Here is a 19,689-nt window from a genome sequence, read left to right as displayed (position 1 = left end):
TGAGTCCAAGCCAGGTAGTGTTCTAAGAATTTTACATGTACTAACAGGAGTTTCGAGGTACCTCATGATAAATAGGTTTACCATTGCTATTTTGCAGATGAGCAAAGTGAAGCATATAGGCTATATTGGTCAGGGTCACAGAACAAGTCAAGGACAGAGTCAGAATTTGAATCTGAGTACTTTGGAGTTAGTTCCTGCTTTCTACTACAGATGGTCCTGGATGTACAATGGTTCCCCTTAGGATTTCCTGATGGTTCAAAAGTGATTACACATTCAGTAGAAAACATATTCTAACTTTTAAATTTTGACCTTTTCCCGGACTAGGAACACGCAGCAGGATACTCCCTCATGCTAGACAGTGGCAACCACCACAGCTACCAGGTAGCAGTCCAGTAAACAACTCATAACCATTCTGCACCCATTCAACTATTCTGTCTCTCACTTTCAATACAATATTCAATAAAGTACGTAAGATATTCAACACTTTATTAGAAACTAGGCTTTGTATTAGATGATTTTATCCAACTGTAGGCTAATTTAAGTATTCTGAACACATTTAAGGTAAGCTGGTTTAAGCCTTGATGTTCCTAGGTTAGGTGTGTTAACGTATTTCTGATTTACGATGGGCTTATCCAGAAAAAACTCTATCCTAAGTGAAAGCTCTATACTATTTGATATTGCATCTCACCAAGAGCCGAGTGGTTGGCAGCACAGTCACATTGAAGTTCCTCTATGCCTATAAAAATAAGTTTATCGCCTGAAAGTAATTGGAGAGATTGCAAGACATAAACAGCAAACTTCGTTCCAGCCACTATTAGTTTTAAAACTATTAGTTACAAACTACGAATATTCTCAATTATTGTTAATTTCTCAGGTCGACGAGGTTTCACTGTCAGCCAGAAATAATATCCCAGCTCACATGCCTGGTCATTCCAGTGTTTCTCCAAAGAATCTGCTGCAAAGTCTGCCTCTGCAGGTTTCTAGGGTCAAATCTCAACCTTCCTCATCTGTAAAATAGCCATGATACCTGTCTGGCCTATCCCGCCAAGTTTTATGACCAAAAAAAAAAAAAAAAAAAATCTCGGTTCAGAATTTCACCTCCTTCCCTTTCTCTTGGCTAGATCAGCCCGAGCCTACTTTGCTCTGAGCCTGCGCACTAAAACACGGGCCCAGGAGCCTTTGCTTTCCCAGTTTCAGTCGCCGAGCTGATTACGTCAGTCTTCTGCGCCGCGGTGCGAGCGGAGCGCGCGTGAAGAGGTTGAAGTTCCCTGTTCCCCGCGAATTCCAGTGGCTGTGGGTCCCCTGACCCAACAGCATGAAGGAAACACCACTCTCAAACTGCGAGCGCCGCTTTCTACTTCGCGCCATCGAAGAGAAGAAGGTAAGCCCGCCATATAGCGCTGCGTGGGCGCGCTGCTCGCACGGAGGTCCGCGGCTTTCCAGTTTGGGCGAGCCGACCTAGTTCTCGAGACCCCGGGAGCCCGTGGTGGAGCGGCTGGTGCGTTTCTCTAAGCCCGCAGTATTTATTTGGCTCCAGTGGGGTCATTTCAAGGCTCGAGTCACCCCAGCGACTGTCAGTGCCCGAGCACGTCGTTTCCACTCTCCTTTTCTGGAGTGGGTAGGATCACACTTTCCTCCGAGTGCTTAGCCCAGGGCCTGGCCCAAAGCATCTTCTCTGTAAATATTTGTATTAGGAATAAACGAGTAAACATTGTGCTTACAGCGGCTGGATGGCAGGCAAACCTATGATTATAGGAACATCAAGATCTCTTTTGGAACAGATTATGGGTGCTGCATTGTGGAACTTGGAAAAACAAGGTAACAAAGGATTCAAATTAAGTATAAGCTCAACAGAAATTTAAAAGGACTTTACTGATTCAGTTTACAAATCAGATAAGAAGTCTGAACAGTTGTTTGTTTAGCTGCCAAAAATTACTGTGTTTTCTTTAGTGTGAGACTTTTGTTTTATAGTTACATTTAACATTTTTTTCATGAATATATTTTCTGTGACATGAGTGTCACATAGTTCTATCTGACCTCTATGAATCATATATACAACCAGCAGTGATTGCACTGAATTTGTTCTCATTTTTTTTGTCATTAAGTAGGGCCTACTTTCCTCCTTTTCCTGGGTGATGTGAGAATTAGATTTTTAATAGTCATTTGGAAGTTGTGAAAAAATTGTTCGGATAATATTGGTGAACCATGCCATGTGGAAACTCTTGTCTCAAGTTTGCATGCCTTGTATCACTAAGTATTTGTTTTGGAAAAGAGAAAACAGGATCATTGACTCTTTTTTAAAATCTGTGGAATAGCGTATATTGTAATAAGAGATTTTTTCCTGTCATCTCTTTGTGCCAATAAGTTTTATTTGTATACAGAAAATATAAATGTATATATAAATGGGTGTATTTATATATGTTTTTTTCTTGCCATACCCACAACATATAGAAGTTCCCAGGCCAGGAATCACATCCCAGCCGAAGCTGCAACCTATGCCACAGCTATGGCAATGCTGGATCCTTAACCTACTCTGCCTGGCCAGGGTTTGAACCTGTGCCTCTACAGTGACCTGAGCCCCTGCAGGAACTCTGTATTTCTGTATCTGTTCTACTGCTATACTTTGTATGTAACTTCAACCTCTAATGTATATCATGCCAAACATATTATTACTCAAAAAGTAGTGTAAGATTGAAACTTAATTTTTAGAGTTCCTTTTTCTTATTGGAAACTAATTGAGGTTTTGTGTTTTTTTAATTGTTTTTTTAAATTAAATACATTTAATTAACAGATTTATACTTTATCTTTGCAGAGTGCTTGGACAGGTTTCCTGTGAACTTGTTTCTCCAAAACTCAATAGGGCAACAGAAGGTATTCTTTTTTTTAACCTTGAACTCTCTCAGATGGCTGCCCCAGCTTTTGAACCTGGAAGGTATTTAAATCTTTTTCTTAAGCTGCTTTAGCCAGAGGAGAGCCTAATAGGGGTGAACTGTTGTTTTAATGCCTGGTGTTAGATTTCATAACATTTAGCCCATTCCTATTTTCATAGGCAGTCAGATCTCTTGGTGAAGTTGAATCGCCTCTTGGAAAGATGTCTAAGAAATTCGAAGTGTATAGACACTGAATCTCTCTGTGTTGTTGCTGGTGAAAAGGTGGGGAATATGCCCAAAATTCTTAATCATAGGATGAGTATTGTTGATTGATGGATCCCTGTCTCTATACTTGTATTCTCAAGAGCTTCAATTAATTCAGTTTTATATTAGTTCACTTCAGTTCACATGTTCCTGAGTGCTACCCATAGAATATTATGCTATCTCTCTTTGGAGGTACAAAAAATATTGGTAAAAGTAGCAACTTGGATTTGTATACAGATTTCTTAATCAGAGAATCTATGGTTTTCCACATATTTTCACTTATTTTCTTAAGTGAGTTGATAGAAGCAGGTAATGTTTTCCTTTTTTAATTGATGATGAAGTGATTAAATCCTTCATCTGGATAGGTTTATTGACATATACAGGGCTCAATAGTGAGTCAGTGGTAATCTGATGTTGGAAGTCTTACTCTCAATATATTCTGCTACATGGTAATATGAGAACTTTATTCTTGATTAGGGTATTTTCACTATCTTTTTGACTCCTGAGAAGTCACTCAGACTTTCGACATTCCATACTTGAATAAGATACTTTTATTTGCATTACTTCTAAGGTTATCATATATATTTGTTAAGTAAAACCTAAGAGTTTGAGGTTTTTGAGTTAGGAGACACAATATAAATAGGCTTGGAATTAGGGGAATCTTAGCACTCAGTATGGAGTGGTTCTGTTTATTCAGAGTATATATTTTACTGTTGTCAGATGACTCAGAAAAGTAAACTACTGATATTTTGGATGTCTGTCTGGCTTAACATTTTTTCTAAATATATTAATAGAATAGAAGGATTAACTTTTTAAAGAGAAAAATTTGCACATAGTGTTAACTTTCTTTATAAGTAACCTGGTTGTGATCATACGGGATTTATTTTTGTTTTAAATTCACATTCAGGTTTGGCAAATACGTGTGGACCTACATTTATTAAATCATGATGGAAATATTATTGATGCTGCCAGCATTGCTGCAATTGTAGCCTTATGTCACTTCCGAAGGCCTGATGTCTCTGTCCAAGGAGATGAAGTAACACTGGTAAGTTCCCATGATGTGAGCCAGGTTCCTTCTTATGAATGAATGAGTATCTTTGACATGCAGACAAGTTGTTTTTAATGAGCCTTGTTGTAAATAGTAGTTAAGTATGTTCTAAAATTTGTTAGCAAGACAAGAACTAAATATAGTCATACTTGCCCTTGAAATCTCTTAAATCTCCAATATTGAACTATTTGTCAATGAAAGCATACCTTACCCTGGTTTTCTAGAATAAAACCCGGTGACTTCTTTGGATTGAGCATTAGATGAAGTGGTTGGCTTATGCTTAGGTGGCATGTGTGAAAAATACATAATTCTCAGTGTTTTCACAGTGAGATGCTTGTTCTTATTCTGTGACAAAAACCCATCAGAAACACCTAAAAGGATTTTAAAAACGTATTACTAGTTTCCATTCTTGGAGTGAGGGTAGGACCCATGCATTTGTCCTTCTAACAGAATTCCCAGGTGATAGTAATGGTGCTAGTATAAGTACTGAAAACTGTGGACATATACTATTTACATTGTCCTTTCTTTTGTGCAAAGCATGTTAATTTCAATTTGATATAAGCTATGTGCTAGAATAATGAAAGTGCACTGTTGTGGTAATTGGAGTCCTCAAATTACAAAAGGAAGTATCAGATGCCCAGATTGTCTAGGCTATCATTCATGATGCTGCTTTTAGGAATTAGACTAGAGCAGATTCTTGAAAGACTTAGAGGTGTGGACAAAATTTTATTAGTAATAGAGCCATGTTCTTTTAGAGAAGGGAGTTGGTATAAGGAAGTAAGAAAGTGGAGGGCAATGAGTAGATTAAAAAGACATCAATTAAAAAATACTGCAGAGTTATTACTGGTGGTAAAGTGGCACAGCCATGTTAGAAGAGTTTAGCAGTTTCTTAAAAAGATAAGCATAATTCTGGAGTTCCCGTCGTGGCACAGTGGTTAACGAATCCGACTAGGAACCATGAGGTTGCGGGTTCGGTCCCTGCCCTTGCTCAGTGGGTTAAGGATCCGGCATTGCCGTGAGCTGTGGTGTAGGTTGCAGACGCGGCTCGGATCCCACGTTGCTGTGGCTCTGGCATAGGCCAGTGGCTACAGCTCTGATTCGACCCCTAGCCTGGGAACCTCCATATGCAGTGGGAGCGGCCCAAAGAAATAGCAAAAAGACCAAAAAAAAAAAAAAAAGTAAGCATAATTCATATCGCCTAGCAATTCTATATCTAAGAATCTACCCAAGGAAAATGTGAATGTTGTTAGTGGCATCATTTGTTACAGCCCCAAACTGGAAACTATCCAAATGTTCATCAGCTAGTGAGAGGAAAAACAGAGTGTGGTATACCTATCTATTCGGCGAAATACAGCAGTAAAAAAGACCAGACTACTGATGTGATGTATACTGCAAGGTGGATGAAACATGCGTTAAAAGGAGGCAGATGCAAAGGCTAAAAATTGTTTGACTCCCCTACAAGGCAGATTTAGAGAGAGAAAGTAGATCAGTGGTTGCTTTGGGCTGGGAGTGAGAGTGATAATTAACAGCAAACAGGCTCAAGGGAATTGAAGGAAGTAAAAAGAATGTTTAAAAAATGGATTGTGGTGATAGTTACGTAACTATATTTACTAAAAAGTGAATCATTTACTCATGATTAGTGGATTTTATGGCATGTAAATTATACCTCAATAAATCTTTTTCATATGTGCATAAAGTTTTAAGGATTGTGAATGGCAAAGTCAAACAAGTAATTGCAAAAGAAGTTACTTAGGTACTCACTGAGGATTAAAGGCATTTTACAGGATGATTTTTTTTTATGTTTATAACTCAGCGACCGTAATTACTGAAACTTATTTTCAAACAGTACACACCTGAGGAACGTGACCCTGTACCATTGAGCATCCACCACATGCCCATTTGTGTCAGTTTTGCCTTCTTTCAGCAAGGGTAAGTCATGTCTTTGTTGTGGGCCAGAATTATAAATATAGCTAGGAACTTTTTTGTTCTACTCATAGTTCTTTTCTTTTTTTGTGAGGGCATTAGTTGTCAAAAAGCCTTCTCAGTAGAAGTGACAAACTCTACTATAATGGAGAGACTTCACATTTTTTTCATGGCATACTTACAAATTTATGAGTTTCCTGCAGCATGGTAGTGTATCTTTCTTAGAGATGCATTGATGTTAGGCTCTAATTTGGGAAGTAGGGTGAGAATTACTGTGAATTAATGGAAGAGGACTTTGGAGGATATAGAAGAGGGTATTAGATGGAATAGTTATGGGTACGAGCAGGTCACAGGGGGAATGTTCCCAAATGGGAAAAAAATCTAATTTCCTTCTGCTCTCTAGCAGTTTCTTTTCAACTAACTGCTAGTCCCTCCTACCACAGAAAACCCAGAATCTTAGGTCCATGTAAGACGCCTTTAAATGAAACCTTGAGTCTTGAAATCTCTTTAGAAACAAAGGGAGATACAAATATTTTAGCAATTTTATGAATTAGAGTTAGAAAAAAGCTTTCATCTTTTAGTCATTGCACTATAGAAGTTTATTAGAGGGAAATAAAATAGCACTGTCTGATAAAATTGTGACATGAATCATATATATAATTTTGGTAGCCACCGAAAAAGGTGAAAAAAAAAAAACAGGTAAAATTAATTTTGATGTATTTTATTTTACTTAGTATATCTAAAATATATCTTATTTTAACATGGAATCAGTATCTTAAAAACTATTCATTAGATCCTTTACATTCTTTTATTTCTACTAAGTCTTTGAAATCCAGTATTTTACACTAATCATGCATCTCATTTCAAGGGCTCAGTCACCACATGTGATTGGGAGTCTAACTTTGTACAGTGCAGAAATAGTATTTTTTTAATGAGCCGTTAGCAGAACCTGCAAGAATCTCAAAGTACAGGATATTAGGGTAACTTTAAAAAATTAACCAAATTAATGTTATAGTAATTCTCTTGTCTCTTTTCACATTAAAGTGACTCAGATTCATAAGCGCAGGTCTTCACTGTGTTGACTTTATTATAATGCCATCTTTTTTTTTAAAATATCCATTATCTTAAAATTGACAAGCACTGAAGTCTTAGGTTTGTTCAGGTCCATTTAACATTCCTTTCAGGACATATTTATTGGTGGATCCCAATGAACGAGAAGAACGTGTAATGGATGGCTTGCTGGTGATTGCCATGAATAAGCATCGAGAGATTTGTACCATCCAATCCAGTGGTGGGATAATGCTGCTAAAAGATCAGGTCAGTGCTTTGATTAATGTTCCATTAAGAATAAATAAGTCTCTTGGTGGCCTAGTGGTTCAGAATTCGGTGTTGTCACTGCTGTGGCTTGGGTTTGATTCCTGGCCCATGAACTTCTGTATGCCCGTGTCATGAGAAAGGCCAAAAAAAAAAAAAAAAAAAGGCCTTCTTAGAAGCTTTTTTTAATTTTTAATTAAAATCCAACTGATGTTTTCAATGACTGATTGATTCTAGGGTGTATTAGAATCTGGCTTCAGTACTCTGTTGACTTGTGGCTCCTGTATATGGCCTTCCAGAGTCTAACCCTTCTAGATAGAGGAATACTTTTTTTCTTCTGGTGAGGAGAGATTTATATCCCTATTTTTTTTTAAAGTGTCAAAAAATAGAAAAAGGTAAAAAGATAGTTCTACTTTTGGAATTTGCCTATGGTGAGCAGTAGTTCTCAAATCTTGCTACATAGAAGAGTCACATGGGGGACTTTCAGAACATAGATTGCCGTGTAGCACATAATGTAGCTGATTAAGAACATAGAGACTGCTTAATTGGAATTCCAGTTCTGCCTTACTGACTTTGGCAGATGATTTCATTTTGTGCCTTTGTCTCTTTATCTGTAAAATAGGTCAGCACCTTCTTGATGGGAGGATATAAGTATAGATATGGATATAATGTACTGTATAGCATATATTAAATGTGCAGTAATTGTTTTTGTTATCATCATTGTCCTTATTACCAGCATCATGGCCACTACCAGATCCCTATTTCCATAGATTCTGATCCTTTAGGTCCCTGAAGCCTAGGGATTTTAGCTTTATAAAAGCTTCACAGGGGACACTGTACAGCACTGTCCTGAACAGAGCTCTGGATCACACACGAAGTTAGTGCATCCTTGTGCATATGTTGTTTGTGGCCTCTTGTGTGGTATCTTTTACATTATCATTGAACAGTTTTGGGGTCAGTTCCCTTAACATTTTAAAATATCTCACAGGAGTTTCCACTGTGGCACAGTGAGTTAAGAACCTGACTGCAGTGGTTCAAGTTGCTATGGAAGTGCAAGTTTGATCCCCCACCAGCACAGTGGGTTAAAGGATTCCCAGTTGGGGCAGCTGTGGCTCAGATTCAGTTCCTAGCCTGGGAACATCCATATGCTACAGGTGTGGCCATTAAAAAGCAAATCAAAAACTTTCATATTATCTTTCATATTTTCCGCTAACTTGTGTTTACTGCATTGTATTTTAGTATTTAGGGGGGAAAAGGCTTAAATTGTAAAGATAGAAAAACAATCTCATGTTTTTATATAAAAGCTATATGACTTGTCTTTAAATAACAGAGTTCACTTTTTTGGTTTTATTGAAAAGTAGTCGATTTACAGTGTTATAATTCCTGCTGTACAACAAAGTGATTCAGTTATACATATAAATCCATTCTTTTTCACATTCTTTTCCCACAGAGGTTATCACAGAATATTGAGTAGAGTTCCCTGTGCTATGCAGCAGGTCTCCACTGACCATGCATTCCATATACAGTAGTGTACATATGCCAGTCGCAAAGCTCCAGTCCATCCTTCCCTGCTACCTTTCCCCTTTGGTAACCATAAGTTTGTTTTCTAAGTCTGTGAGTAACAGTTCACTTTTATAATAGGTTTTGAGGTGTAGTAAAATAGCTGGTGTGAAAGTTCTGGAAATTACAGAGCTAATACAGAAAGCTTTGGAGAACGACCAGAAAGTTAGGTAAGTTTAATTTTTTTTAGACCTGAATGGTCTTTTTATAGATTTTTCTGTTAAGCACTTCTCTCTTACAAGCATAACCATACAGTTTTTAAAACTCAAGTCTTTTCTTACCTGTTAATCTCAGTGAGTATACTACTTAATGATTTTTCAGAGTTGATCCAACTGTTTATTATATTGTTTTCCAATTTAAACATAATCTGTATTGAAAAGCCACGTAATATTTTTCTTTTAAAAAGATTAATTAACAATTTCTTAGAGAAAAAAGAATCCAGTAACATTAACAGAACACAAGTTGGGGTAATTCCTGTCTCTTCTTACTGTGTGACATTAAGCAACAGCTCTATCTCAGCACTTACCTATATTCTATAATAGGGGAAGTTGATGCCTCCCTGGTGTTTGAGGATTGGGAAATAATACACTTTAAGCATATAGCACGTGGCTGGCACCTAGTTTTATAAATGGTTAACTATGGTAACTTTTTATTCTCTCTCGATAGGCATAATAAATTGGTGAGGTTAGTTTCTTATCCAATATTTCTCATTCAAAAGGCTAAAATAGTTAACGTTTTCTTTCCCTTCCTTTCTTCTCTCCTCTCATTCCCCTTTCCCTCCCTACTCCCCTGGAAAAAAAAAAAAAAACCACACAGGAAAGAAGGCGGAAAGTTTGGTTTTGCGGAGTCTATAGCAAATCAAAGAATCACAGCATTTAAAATGGAAAAGGCCCCTATTGATACTTCCGATGTAGAGGAGAAAGCAGAAGAAATCATTTCTGAAGCTGAACCTCCTTTAGAAGTGTATCTTTACTGGGTGTTTTTTTCAGTGACAACGAGGAGATTCGTAACATTTTGGGCATTGTTAAGGCATTGTGAAGTATGTGCATACTGAAATTTGTTTTCTGAAACACTGTACTTTGTTAGAGCAAACATTTAAGATACAAGATAGTGATGAGTCATTGATGGTAGAATATCCACTTTCTCTTTAACTATCTTGCAAAACCCAGAAAATTATCTTAATTTCAAGAGTCAATTTACAATATTTCATTTTCCTTAATCTCAGTGGCTGTCCATTATTATTCATTCACCAAATTAATTACAATGTTCACAGCCAGTCTCTTGCTATTTCTCACCCATTGTGTCCATAAAATTTTCACCTGATTTATACATTTTTCTTCTTCATTATTCAGCAATCCATACTATAATAACTATTAGTAAATTTTTTTTCCCTAAGAATTTGAAGCACACTTCAATCTTAAAAAAGCTTTCATTCTCATCTTTTCTGACACTGCATCAAGTAGCCATATTTTTGTTACTCAGTTTTCTTAACTTGCTAAGTGTTTCTAAACCTGTGCTGTGGACTCCTGGAACTGCCCAGATTGGAGAGGGAATAGAAAACTCCTGGGGTGATCTTGAAGACTCTGAGAAGGAAGATGAGGATGAAGGTGGCAGTGATGAAGCTATCATTCTTGATAGTATAAAAACGGACACTGGAGTAGAAATCTCTAATATTGGAAGCCAAGGTATGTGAAACTGTATATCTCCTGATTATAGAGATCTTATTTTTATATTAGCAATTGCTTTTTTAGAGGGGCTAAATAACCTGTGATTTAAACAAAAAGGCAATATTGCAACATATATTAGAGAAATACTGTCCAAACAGAACTCTTTGCTGCAGTGTAAGAAATGTTCTATATCTACACAGTAGTGTGTTAGCCACAAGGCACATGTGGCTATTGAGCAGTGAAATGTGGCTTGTATGGGGAACTCAATTTTAGTTGCTTTAAAGTCACATAGGGCCACATGTGGCTACCATATTAGAGCAGCATTAGAACATAGAAAATTCTAAAAGTACATGAATACTGGAGGGTCCTGATGTTCTTTGCATTCTGAAAAGTGTAGAATTAGTGAAATTGTTCTCACCTGTAGATATTTTAAAGGAAACCAAATTCTGACTTGGTTCATACTAGAAAATCATGAACTGTAAAAAGAGAAATCAAAGGTGCAGTTACTCAATCTGGCTGAGAAAATAGTGAAGGTGGCATTGTTTAGGTTATGTATTGCACATTTCTGCCTGCCTTCAAGGAAAGAGATTATTGCTTGTAAATATTACTGAGGACTTTCTGGAGGGTTTTGTAAGGGGAAAAAAACCCCATTGATTGGGAATCTTATTTAGGTTTCCCAGTGGTTACATAGTATTATACATTACACTGACACCAGCTGCTTAAACACAGGGTCTGTGAGTGAATCTAATCTGTTAATAAGGTTAATGGTTAGACATTTAGTTACTGGCTAGATGAAATAACGTTCAGGGGAGAATGCAAATTATTCTCAAATACAAGTATGTATTGGAAAATGGGTGGAGTGTAAATTGGGACATTTCTGAAGGGATTTGGCAAAAACATCTTTTGGAATGTATGTGCCTTTTTGTGGGGGCGGGCTGTGCCCATGAAATCAGCAGATTCTAAAAAGTAACTCAAGCAGTTCATTTGGCATACTGACTTCAGTTTCCAAATTGGTTGTATAGAAGAGATCTTTTTGATTGACATGTATCAAAATGTTTAGATAACCAGAATATTTTTTAGTAAATCAGTAAGCCTCCACACAGAATTGCTTGGGCTCTTTATCTTAATAGAGGTAGTTGATATAAATGCATGTGGAAATTTTCCAAAGAATTATGTATATTCTTTTGTTAACATTTCTTTAAAGATGCCCCAATTGTACTCTCAGACAGTGAAGAAGAAGAAATGATCATCTTAGAACCAGATAAGAACCCAAAGAAAATAAGGTAATAAATTTCAAGTGTATACATATACTTAAGACTCCTTATTTATTTTTTGCTTTTTAGGGCCTCACCCACAGCATATGGAGGTTCTCAGGCTAGGGGTCAAATTGGAGCTACAGCTGCATGCCTACACCACAGCCACAGCATGAGATCCGAGCTGCGTCTGCAATCTACACCACAGCTCATGGCAACACCAGATCCTTAATCCCCTGAATGAGGCCAGGGATTGAACCTGCAATCTCATGGTTCCTGATCAGATTTTGTTCCCACTGTGCCATGACAGGAACTCCCTACGTACTCACAACCTGCTAAGAGGCTTACCCTCTAGTTTTAGTATCATCTTATCCTACTATAAACAGAAATCAGCAATCCAGATGTTTTTCCTGTGGTTTCTTTAGCCTGAGATTTATAGACATTAGGACTATATGTCTATAAATTCTATAGAACAGCTTGGATGCTTTTCAAGGTTACAGTATTCTGGCACAGATGGCAAATGTTATATCCTACTGGAAAAAGTAAAGTTTGAATCAGCACACTGATATAAGACTGGTAAATCATCTGTGGAGTCAGCTCCCAGTACTAACATTGTTAAATTTACTTTGTTCACAGAACACAGACTATCCATGCAACACAAGAAAAAGGACTAAGTAAAAAACCAGTGAAAAAGAGAAAAAAGAAGAGAACTGCTAATTAAAGTACACATAGTTGTATATTTTGTGTATATAACTATTAAAAAGGTATTTATTCAGTGTTAACAACCTTGGGTGTTATTCACAAATCCATTATAAAATCTAGCTACTTCTTTATACAGTTTTTTCTCCCCCCCCCCCACATTATGCTTTAAAATAAACCTCTGGAGAACTTTTAAAACAGGTTTTAAATAGCTGTCACTTTGTTAGGTCAAGTGTATAAATTGTTGAGTGAAAAAGCATTTCATAGCATGTGTACAACGGCGTGGAAGAGTCAGCCAGTTGGCCCAGTTCCTTAGGGGAGTGAATGTCAGCACCTGTCTGTCAGAGAGAAGGCTCCCCAGCCCCTCCCATGGTTTAGTAAACCATGGTTTTCCTGAGTGAAATCTTAAAGTCAAATTTTACTTCAGATTAAATTTGACTTACAAACCAAGTTTTCCAAATCAATTTATTAATTCTTAATATCCTGGCAGCTGGCATCATTAATACTTTAACAAAAGCCACTTAAAATTAGCCAAATATCTAAGATAGTTACATGTACAAAAGATATACAAATTAAAACCATTTAAAAAGTGATAGATACCATAATTTGTACTTGACCATAACTTGACCATACTTGACCATATTCAGAAATGATTGTAAAATTAAAACCTAAAAAAAAAATCTGTACACCATATACTTAGAGTGATTTACATCTTAGAAAACAAAGGCAGTCTTTCACTGTTAAATATTTAGTGTCTCTGGTGGGTTGAGGAGAGAAACACCATGATACCTGTAAGTAGGGAAAAAAATCCATTTTTAGTAAATATTCATTGCGTGAAGCAGATCGTGAAATGATACACACTAGGAACTCACAGATGCTAGTTCTGTCTACTTGAATTAATGGTTATAAAATCATTGTCTAGTACCCCAAATTTGCATGCATGCTCATTCCTCTCCCCTCTTCCTCAAATACAGGACAGAAACCTTTAACTACAACCTAATCAAAACACATGGCTTGCCAAGAGAAGAGCTGCCTGGGGAGGCTGTGCCTGATTTGTGAATCCCCTAATAAAGTTAAAATGTCAGGGATCTCTGAACCATACGATAGCCTGGAAAGCAAGCTTTTTTAGTATCCATTGTTGTTCATTCTTACTTGGAATTTTTGTACTTCTCTCTTATTGACTGTTGTGCATGCTGTGGTGCTCTGAGGTAGGTCTGGTGAAGGTCCAGGAGACAAGGCTTAAGCGTTTCCAGCGTATATCCAGTCTTTTGTACTAATGATTCAGGCTACAGGAGGGAGAGAACCATTGAGTCTCATTTTTAGTAAGAGACACTAAACACAAATTAGTAGTTGGCATTAAGCTTGAGTTTTGTTAAACTTCATTACTAACACCCCCCAACTAACATCTTCCAGTTTTCTCAAGCTCTTTTTTTTGGACTTCAGTTTTTACTATTTTCCCTGCCAAATCCTTTAAGCACAAGCACATGTTTCTAGTCCAAGTAATAACTAAGCTTTCAACCTAAAAAATAGATGCTTTTAAACAGGTACAACAAGACGTTTTATGCTTTAAACAGTGTTGAACAACTCTTTCAGTTCAGTACATCTGGACAACCATCAGTTGTCTATGTGGCATAAACATTTAAGCCATAAGGTAGATGTGTAAAGATGTTGTAATACATACCCAGCTTTGTCCCGTGACTGTGTAGAGTGCTAAATGAAAGGCTGCTGCAGCAGTAACTGATGGCAAATACTTTAGGTACGGGTCAGCATCTATCAAACTTAACTCTCCCAAAAACTGGAAGAAAAAAAAAAAAACATTTTATGATCCTAAGGATTTCAAACTTGAAATCCTTGCGTTCTGGTCTTACATTTTTTTTTTTTTTCTGTCTTTTAAAACTGCTCTAAAGCAACCATAGGGGAAAAAAAATCCATAGCCACATCTTTAAATATATCCACTATCAGTGTTTTTGCTTCATTCCCATCATGTATAGTTCCTCTAATAGCTCTTAAATCAACTCTTTTGGCTATCATTTCCGGGGACTTCATCGTCATAGCGCCACCCCTAGTGCTTTCTCAATTTATATTCCTTTTTGCTGGTGATAGGCTTTCTTTCATACTGTGGCACTAGTCTATCCCCGAAGTACTAAATCCCTTGACCAAGGCTGGATAATGAAACTACAGTTTACCCCTAATTGTAACCTCAGGATCTTCATTCAACAACATGAAAAGAACTTACCATGGCTAAACTTTCAACTTTGCAGTTTGCAGACTGCTGGTGCAGAAAGTACTGGGTAAGAAACTGATTTATTGTTGGTGCAGCTAAGTCAAAAGCAAGGACTTTCAAAACGAGGTGCTCCATTCTCAGAACTTGTTTCTTAGTATAAGTGTCATCTGTAATGTATACAAACTCCGCTACTTCTGGGGGATATATTTCTTCAAATTTTCTACAATGAAAGAAGTTTTAAGTAATTAGTCCTCCTAAAAGAAAAGCAAGTTTACCCCAACTTGAAATTCCTTAAGTAGAATAAAACAAATCCAAAGCCTGTACTTACCACCAGTTGCTTATTTCCACTGATAATTGACCATTTCTAGCAGAGACTGTGTAAATGCTAATTAAGACCCAAATATTTCTCCCACTGCAGTCAAAGGAAATAAATGAGGCAAGAGACTTTCCAAGATGGAAACAGTACCAGAGTTCACCAAGAAACTGAAAATGTAGGAAAGTTTCTTAGAAAAATAAATGCTTTATATTTTAGTTTTTAGTTTTCATGTCTTAATGGGGAGAAAAATAAGACTTTGCTTATATACCAGAAAATACTTTCCAGTGGAAGGAGCCACTTTGTAATCTATATGTTCATTCAATGTGCCCTCAAATCCAGAACTAGGAAAACGAATGTCTGAAATTTAAAAATTTTCACCCTCACCACCACCCCTAAAGTAGTCACTGACTTTGCATTGTGTAGTATAAGTTTTAAAATGTCACACTTTAAAAATCACATTTCTTGCCTAAATAGAAAGATACTATGAATCACTTTAAATCCAACAAACCAAGTTGGACTTACGAGGCCAACAGCATAGCAGCAGTGCCCACAAGCTGAAGTTTTCCTCTCAACACAGACATCGATGAAAGAAACCTATCAATGTAGTTCACAGCCAAATGCAGGGTCTCATTCTGTAGTTTATATTCTTCTCCTACTTCAACTAACCAGTCCACGAGGATAGCCCTCATACTGTTAGTAATGTCTGGCTGTTTCTTCATGTAACCCACTTTAGGCTTACATTTAACCTGTTGAGAAAGTTATTTAGTATAGTGTTAAAACTGCAATTAGATTATTCTACCATTAGGAGATGCTACATGCTGGAAACATAGGTATAGCCTAAGAGTAATCCACTGGCAATTAAAAAATTTAAAACATTACCCTCAATTTCATTTCACCACTGAATAAACAGCAGTATAAGAAGATTTAGAGAGCCTTTACCTCCATTTCCCTAAGGTATGTGTGAATGTCCTCATGGTAGTCTGGAACTTCATTAACACTCACTGGCTTTTCATCTTCCAATACAATTGACATGTCCATAGTATGTGGTGACTCTAGGAGAATTAAGAAATAAGATTAAGTTACTTTTAATTTTCTACCTAATTAAAGCTCCTTGTAAGGAGTCCCATACTACCAAAGCATTTATTTTATCCAACTAAAAAGAGCTTCTTATGACAAAATACATAGAGGATTTCACTCTGATTTTCGTACCTCTGTCCACCTAGCTTTGGAATGATTTTAACAAGAAAAAAAAATACTGATAAGCCATTAACAGGAAAAAGAATTTGAGGAAAAGATATTTTGTTAAAGTATCCTTCATCTCCCATGACAGGAGTACAACGGTTCTGTCAGGACAAGTTAAAATCAAGTTTTGGGGTAATACCTAGGATTTGTCATAAGGGAGCTTACAGACCCCAAAGTCTGACGTATTCAAAGCACAATCTAGACAGTAACTAGAAGGCTAACGTGTGCTAAAGAGAATTATATTTGTTATGGGCAGTTCCAACCTATTAACACTACAATCAAGGGGAGCTTCTTTGTTGTAAATTTAGATTATCTTTGGAGGCAAAAAGTATCAGCCATTAATGTTTTTACTTCAAGGTTTAATCTGAGGTTAAAATTTGTTGTAAATTTTACTTTTTTCTTTTTTCTTTTTTTTTTTTTTGGTCTTTTTAGGGCATGTGGCAACTACCAGGCCAGAGATGGAACCCTCCCACAGCTGTAACCAGTCACAACATGGCAACACCAGGTCCTTAACCCACTGAGCCGCAAGGGAACTCCTGTACATTTTAAATAAAAGTACACAAATTATTTTATTTTCAAAGGACTTCCCTGCTATACCTCTCATTGACAGAACTAAAATATACTAGATTTAGTGAGCCCATCTATTATATGTGGTAAAGTACAAAAAAGCATAGTTCAACTGTGACTCACAGGATAACCATGTCCCTCCCTGGTGTCAGACAATCACTCAGACTGGTTTTAAACAAAAGTTTAAAGCTGGAAGAGATGTTGATCACAACATATATTTTTTGTCTTTTGTCTTTTTAGGGCCTCACCGACTGCATATGGAGGTTCCCAGGTAGGGGTCTAATCAGAGATGTAGCTGCCAACCTACGCCAGAGCCATAGCAACGTGGGATCCAAGCCACGTCTGCGACCTACACCACAGCTCATGGCAACACTGGATCCTTAACCCACTGAGCAAGGCCAGGGATTGAACCCAAAACCTCATGGTTCCTAGTCGGATTCGTTTCCGCTGCGCCACAACGGGAACTCCTGATCACAATATTTAAACTACATCCTCAAATAGCACTCTTTGAAATGGTATATACAAAGTGAATCTTAAGAATACAATTGAAATATATTCTCCCAATCAAGCAACATGTCCAGGGTCAGATTAAAGTAAGTGTTTGAGATCTAATAAAACTGATGTGATTAATAGTGTACCAGAGAGTATAGGATTAAGATCCTTTTGTAGGTCACTAGGTCATGGATAAACTGTGAGACCTGAAGTAAGTCACAGCCTTTCTAAACTTACCTATGCAATAATTATGACTACATTTATTTGATACAGATATTCTTTAAAACTTACCAAAACTACCATCCATTGGGTAATCAAGAGGTACCAGTGGTTTTCTTGGTCCAGGTAAAGTAACAGCTGAATTAAAAGCCAGGACATCTTCACTTTCTGGTTTTTTAGATTCAGCTGGCCTCTTTTGAGTCTCTTCTTCTGCTTCATCCACATGAATGGTAAATGCAGGTTGTTTACTGTTTGCTTTCCAAGGAGGAACAGTGACATGCTCATCATTTATAGGAAGATCCTTAAGAGGCGCAACCTAAAAAGAAATAACTGGCTTTGAGTCTATTAAATGGAATTTGGCTTTCATCCCCTTATACTGCATTTACTTCCAAATACTCTATCAGGAAAATTAAACTTTATGGGGCAAAATTCAGGCAAGGAAATTTGAGTATGCGTTCCTGCAGAGGTTTTAGAGTCACACTAACGGATTACACAAAAATAATCAGGGCTAAGATAGGTGGTGGGGCAGACCAAAAGATGCCAAATTTAGGAGAAATGGCAAAAAAGTGGTTTACCTCTTTCGCCCCAGGGTGGAGCAACAGAGCAAATTCGGTAAGATGGCGGAATTGCCCAAAAGCAAAGTATTTTTTATACCTTTTTCTAAAGTAGAGGTAATCTCTTAATTATGTGGGTAGCATGAAGGAGGTCCGGTCAATGCCTGGGGCCTAAAAGCTGAGAGAAAGGCGCGGAGGCGGCAAAGACCGTACTTAACATACTCAACGTCGGAGGATTTGGTTTGATCATTATTATATATAGCAAAATACTCTCAATAGAGCAGACAGGCAACATAAACGCATAGTGCTGGCAGGGAGACTAATGGGAGAAACGAATGGGAGTAATGTGGCATCCCACACTCGAGAAAACCAGAGGTCAAAGGGACCCCCGACACTGGCCTCCCGAAAAAACCCCAGGAGATGCTACCTCGCCACTCTCCTCTGCGGTCCAAACCCATGCAAAACTCCCGCTTGGCCCACCCTCCTCCAGATAATAACTCATCTCTTTACCCGTCGCGTCTTAGGCCTCTGCTGCAGCGCTGGACCCCGTGAATTCCCGGCCTTCAGTACCGCCAGCCCAGCCCGGGTCCGGGGCTGCTGGGCGGTCGCAGCCTTCTCGGGGTTGATGTTCTCTTGGTCCTCCTGGAGCGCCGTCTGCTGCAATGTTAGCAGCGCCGAGCCCGCCTCGCGGGCCACAGGCCCGGGCGCGGAGCTGCCCAACATCACTGCTCCCGGGGGCGCGACGGGATCAGCCTGCGGCGCCAAGCAGCGTGCACTGCGTCCCGCCGACCCGCCGAGGAACACTCCTGCCCTACCTACCCGCCACAGCCCGGGCCAGCCTGCCCGCCCGCCTGCTCAGGATCGTGCAGGACCAAGGAGGTTGCAAAAGCCGGAGGCAGGCGCTGCCGGGCGTGCAGGGTCAAGGACGCCCCCGGAATGAAGCGAGCAGCCCGCCGGAGCGGCAGCTGTTCCTGCAGTTCAAGTAGCCCGCGACTATTGAAATGGACCAATGATAAGGGCCAAGGCCCGTGACGTCACGCTGGGCGACACAGTCGCAGGCAAGTGAAGGCGGCCGCGAAGGAAACCGAGCAGGGGCGGAGCGGGGCGAAGAAATGTCGGTGAGCCGCAGGAGGAAGTACGCCCGCGCTGCGCAGAGAGGCGGGGCCTAAGCTTATTGTGACTTTAAACGGAGCCACTAGGGGGTCCCTGTCTCAGGGCAAGGGCTGTCTCTAGAATAAACTGAATTAAATTTTAACAATTATTAGTGGGCCACCTTGGCCTTTAGCCTCAGGACCTCCAATTAGCTCGACTGACTAGTTTCTCAAGGTCTAAAATCTGATCCGCCCACTTACTGGCCCGGTGATCTTGTTCAAGCACTTCAATGTTGATTCTCAGTTTTGTAACTGTTAATTGGGAGTAATAATGTCTATGCGTTATATAGGTGTCCTTAGTATTAAATAACGTGCATAAGTCATTT

The 19,689-nt window shown here is 38.5% G+C and overlaps 2 protein-coding genes across 5 annotated transcripts; one reads left to right on the top strand and one right to left on the bottom strand.

Moving 5' to 3' along the window:
• Positions 1-1,211: 1,211 nt before the first annotated feature.
• EXOSC9 (exosome component 9) lies at positions 1,212-16,831 on the top strand. Of its 4 annotated transcripts, none has more exons than XM_047797989.1 (13): positions 1,212-1,381; positions 1,724-1,818; positions 2,813-2,932; positions 3,050-3,152; positions 4,042-4,179; positions 6,029-6,111; positions 7,290-7,422; positions 9,061-9,149; positions 9,796-9,942; positions 10,480-10,664; positions 11,851-11,929; positions 12,536-12,663; positions 16,813-16,831. In XM_047797989.1, the coding sequence occupies exons 1-12, from the start codon at positions 1,316-1,318 to the stop codon at positions 12,618-12,620; spliced, it is 1,323 nt and encodes a 440-aa protein (XP_047653945.1). In that variant the 5' UTR covers positions 1,212-1,315; the 3' UTR covers positions 12,621-12,663; positions 16,813-16,831. The 4 variants fall into 4 exon arrangements, with proteins under 4 accessions (XP_047653945.1, XP_047653944.1, XP_047653943.1 ...); XM_047797988.1 differs by lacking the exon at positions 16,813-16,831 and adding an exon at positions 13,573-13,721; XM_047797987.1 differs by lacking the exon at positions 16,813-16,831 and having other exon boundaries at positions 12,536-12,684.
• On the bottom strand, positions 13,050-19,650 carry CCNA2 (cyclin A2). Its single transcript, XM_047797992.1, has 8 exons — positions 18,723-19,650; positions 17,731-17,974; positions 16,078-16,190; positions 15,661-15,884; positions 14,835-15,042; positions 14,280-14,393; positions 13,751-13,884; positions 13,050-13,387 (listed from the first exon to the last, which is right to left on the bottom strand). The coding sequence occupies exons 1-8, from the start codon at positions 18,933-18,935 to the stop codon at positions 13,339-13,341; spliced, it is 1,299 nt and encodes a 432-aa protein (XP_047653948.1). The 5' UTR covers positions 18,936-19,650; the 3' UTR covers positions 13,050-13,338.
• Positions 19,651-19,689: the final 39 nt, after the last annotated feature.

This window comes from Phacochoerus africanus, chromosome 10 (genome assembly GCF_016906955.1).
Source record: "Phacochoerus africanus isolate WHEZ1 chromosome 10, ROS_Pafr_v1, whole genome shotgun sequence".
In the NCBI taxonomy this organism is placed as follows: Eukaryota; Metazoa; Chordata; class Mammalia; order Artiodactyla; family Suidae; genus Phacochoerus; species Phacochoerus africanus.
The sequence above is the reverse complement of the archived record's forward strand: the minus strand, read 5'-3'. Positions and strand labels throughout refer to the sequence as shown.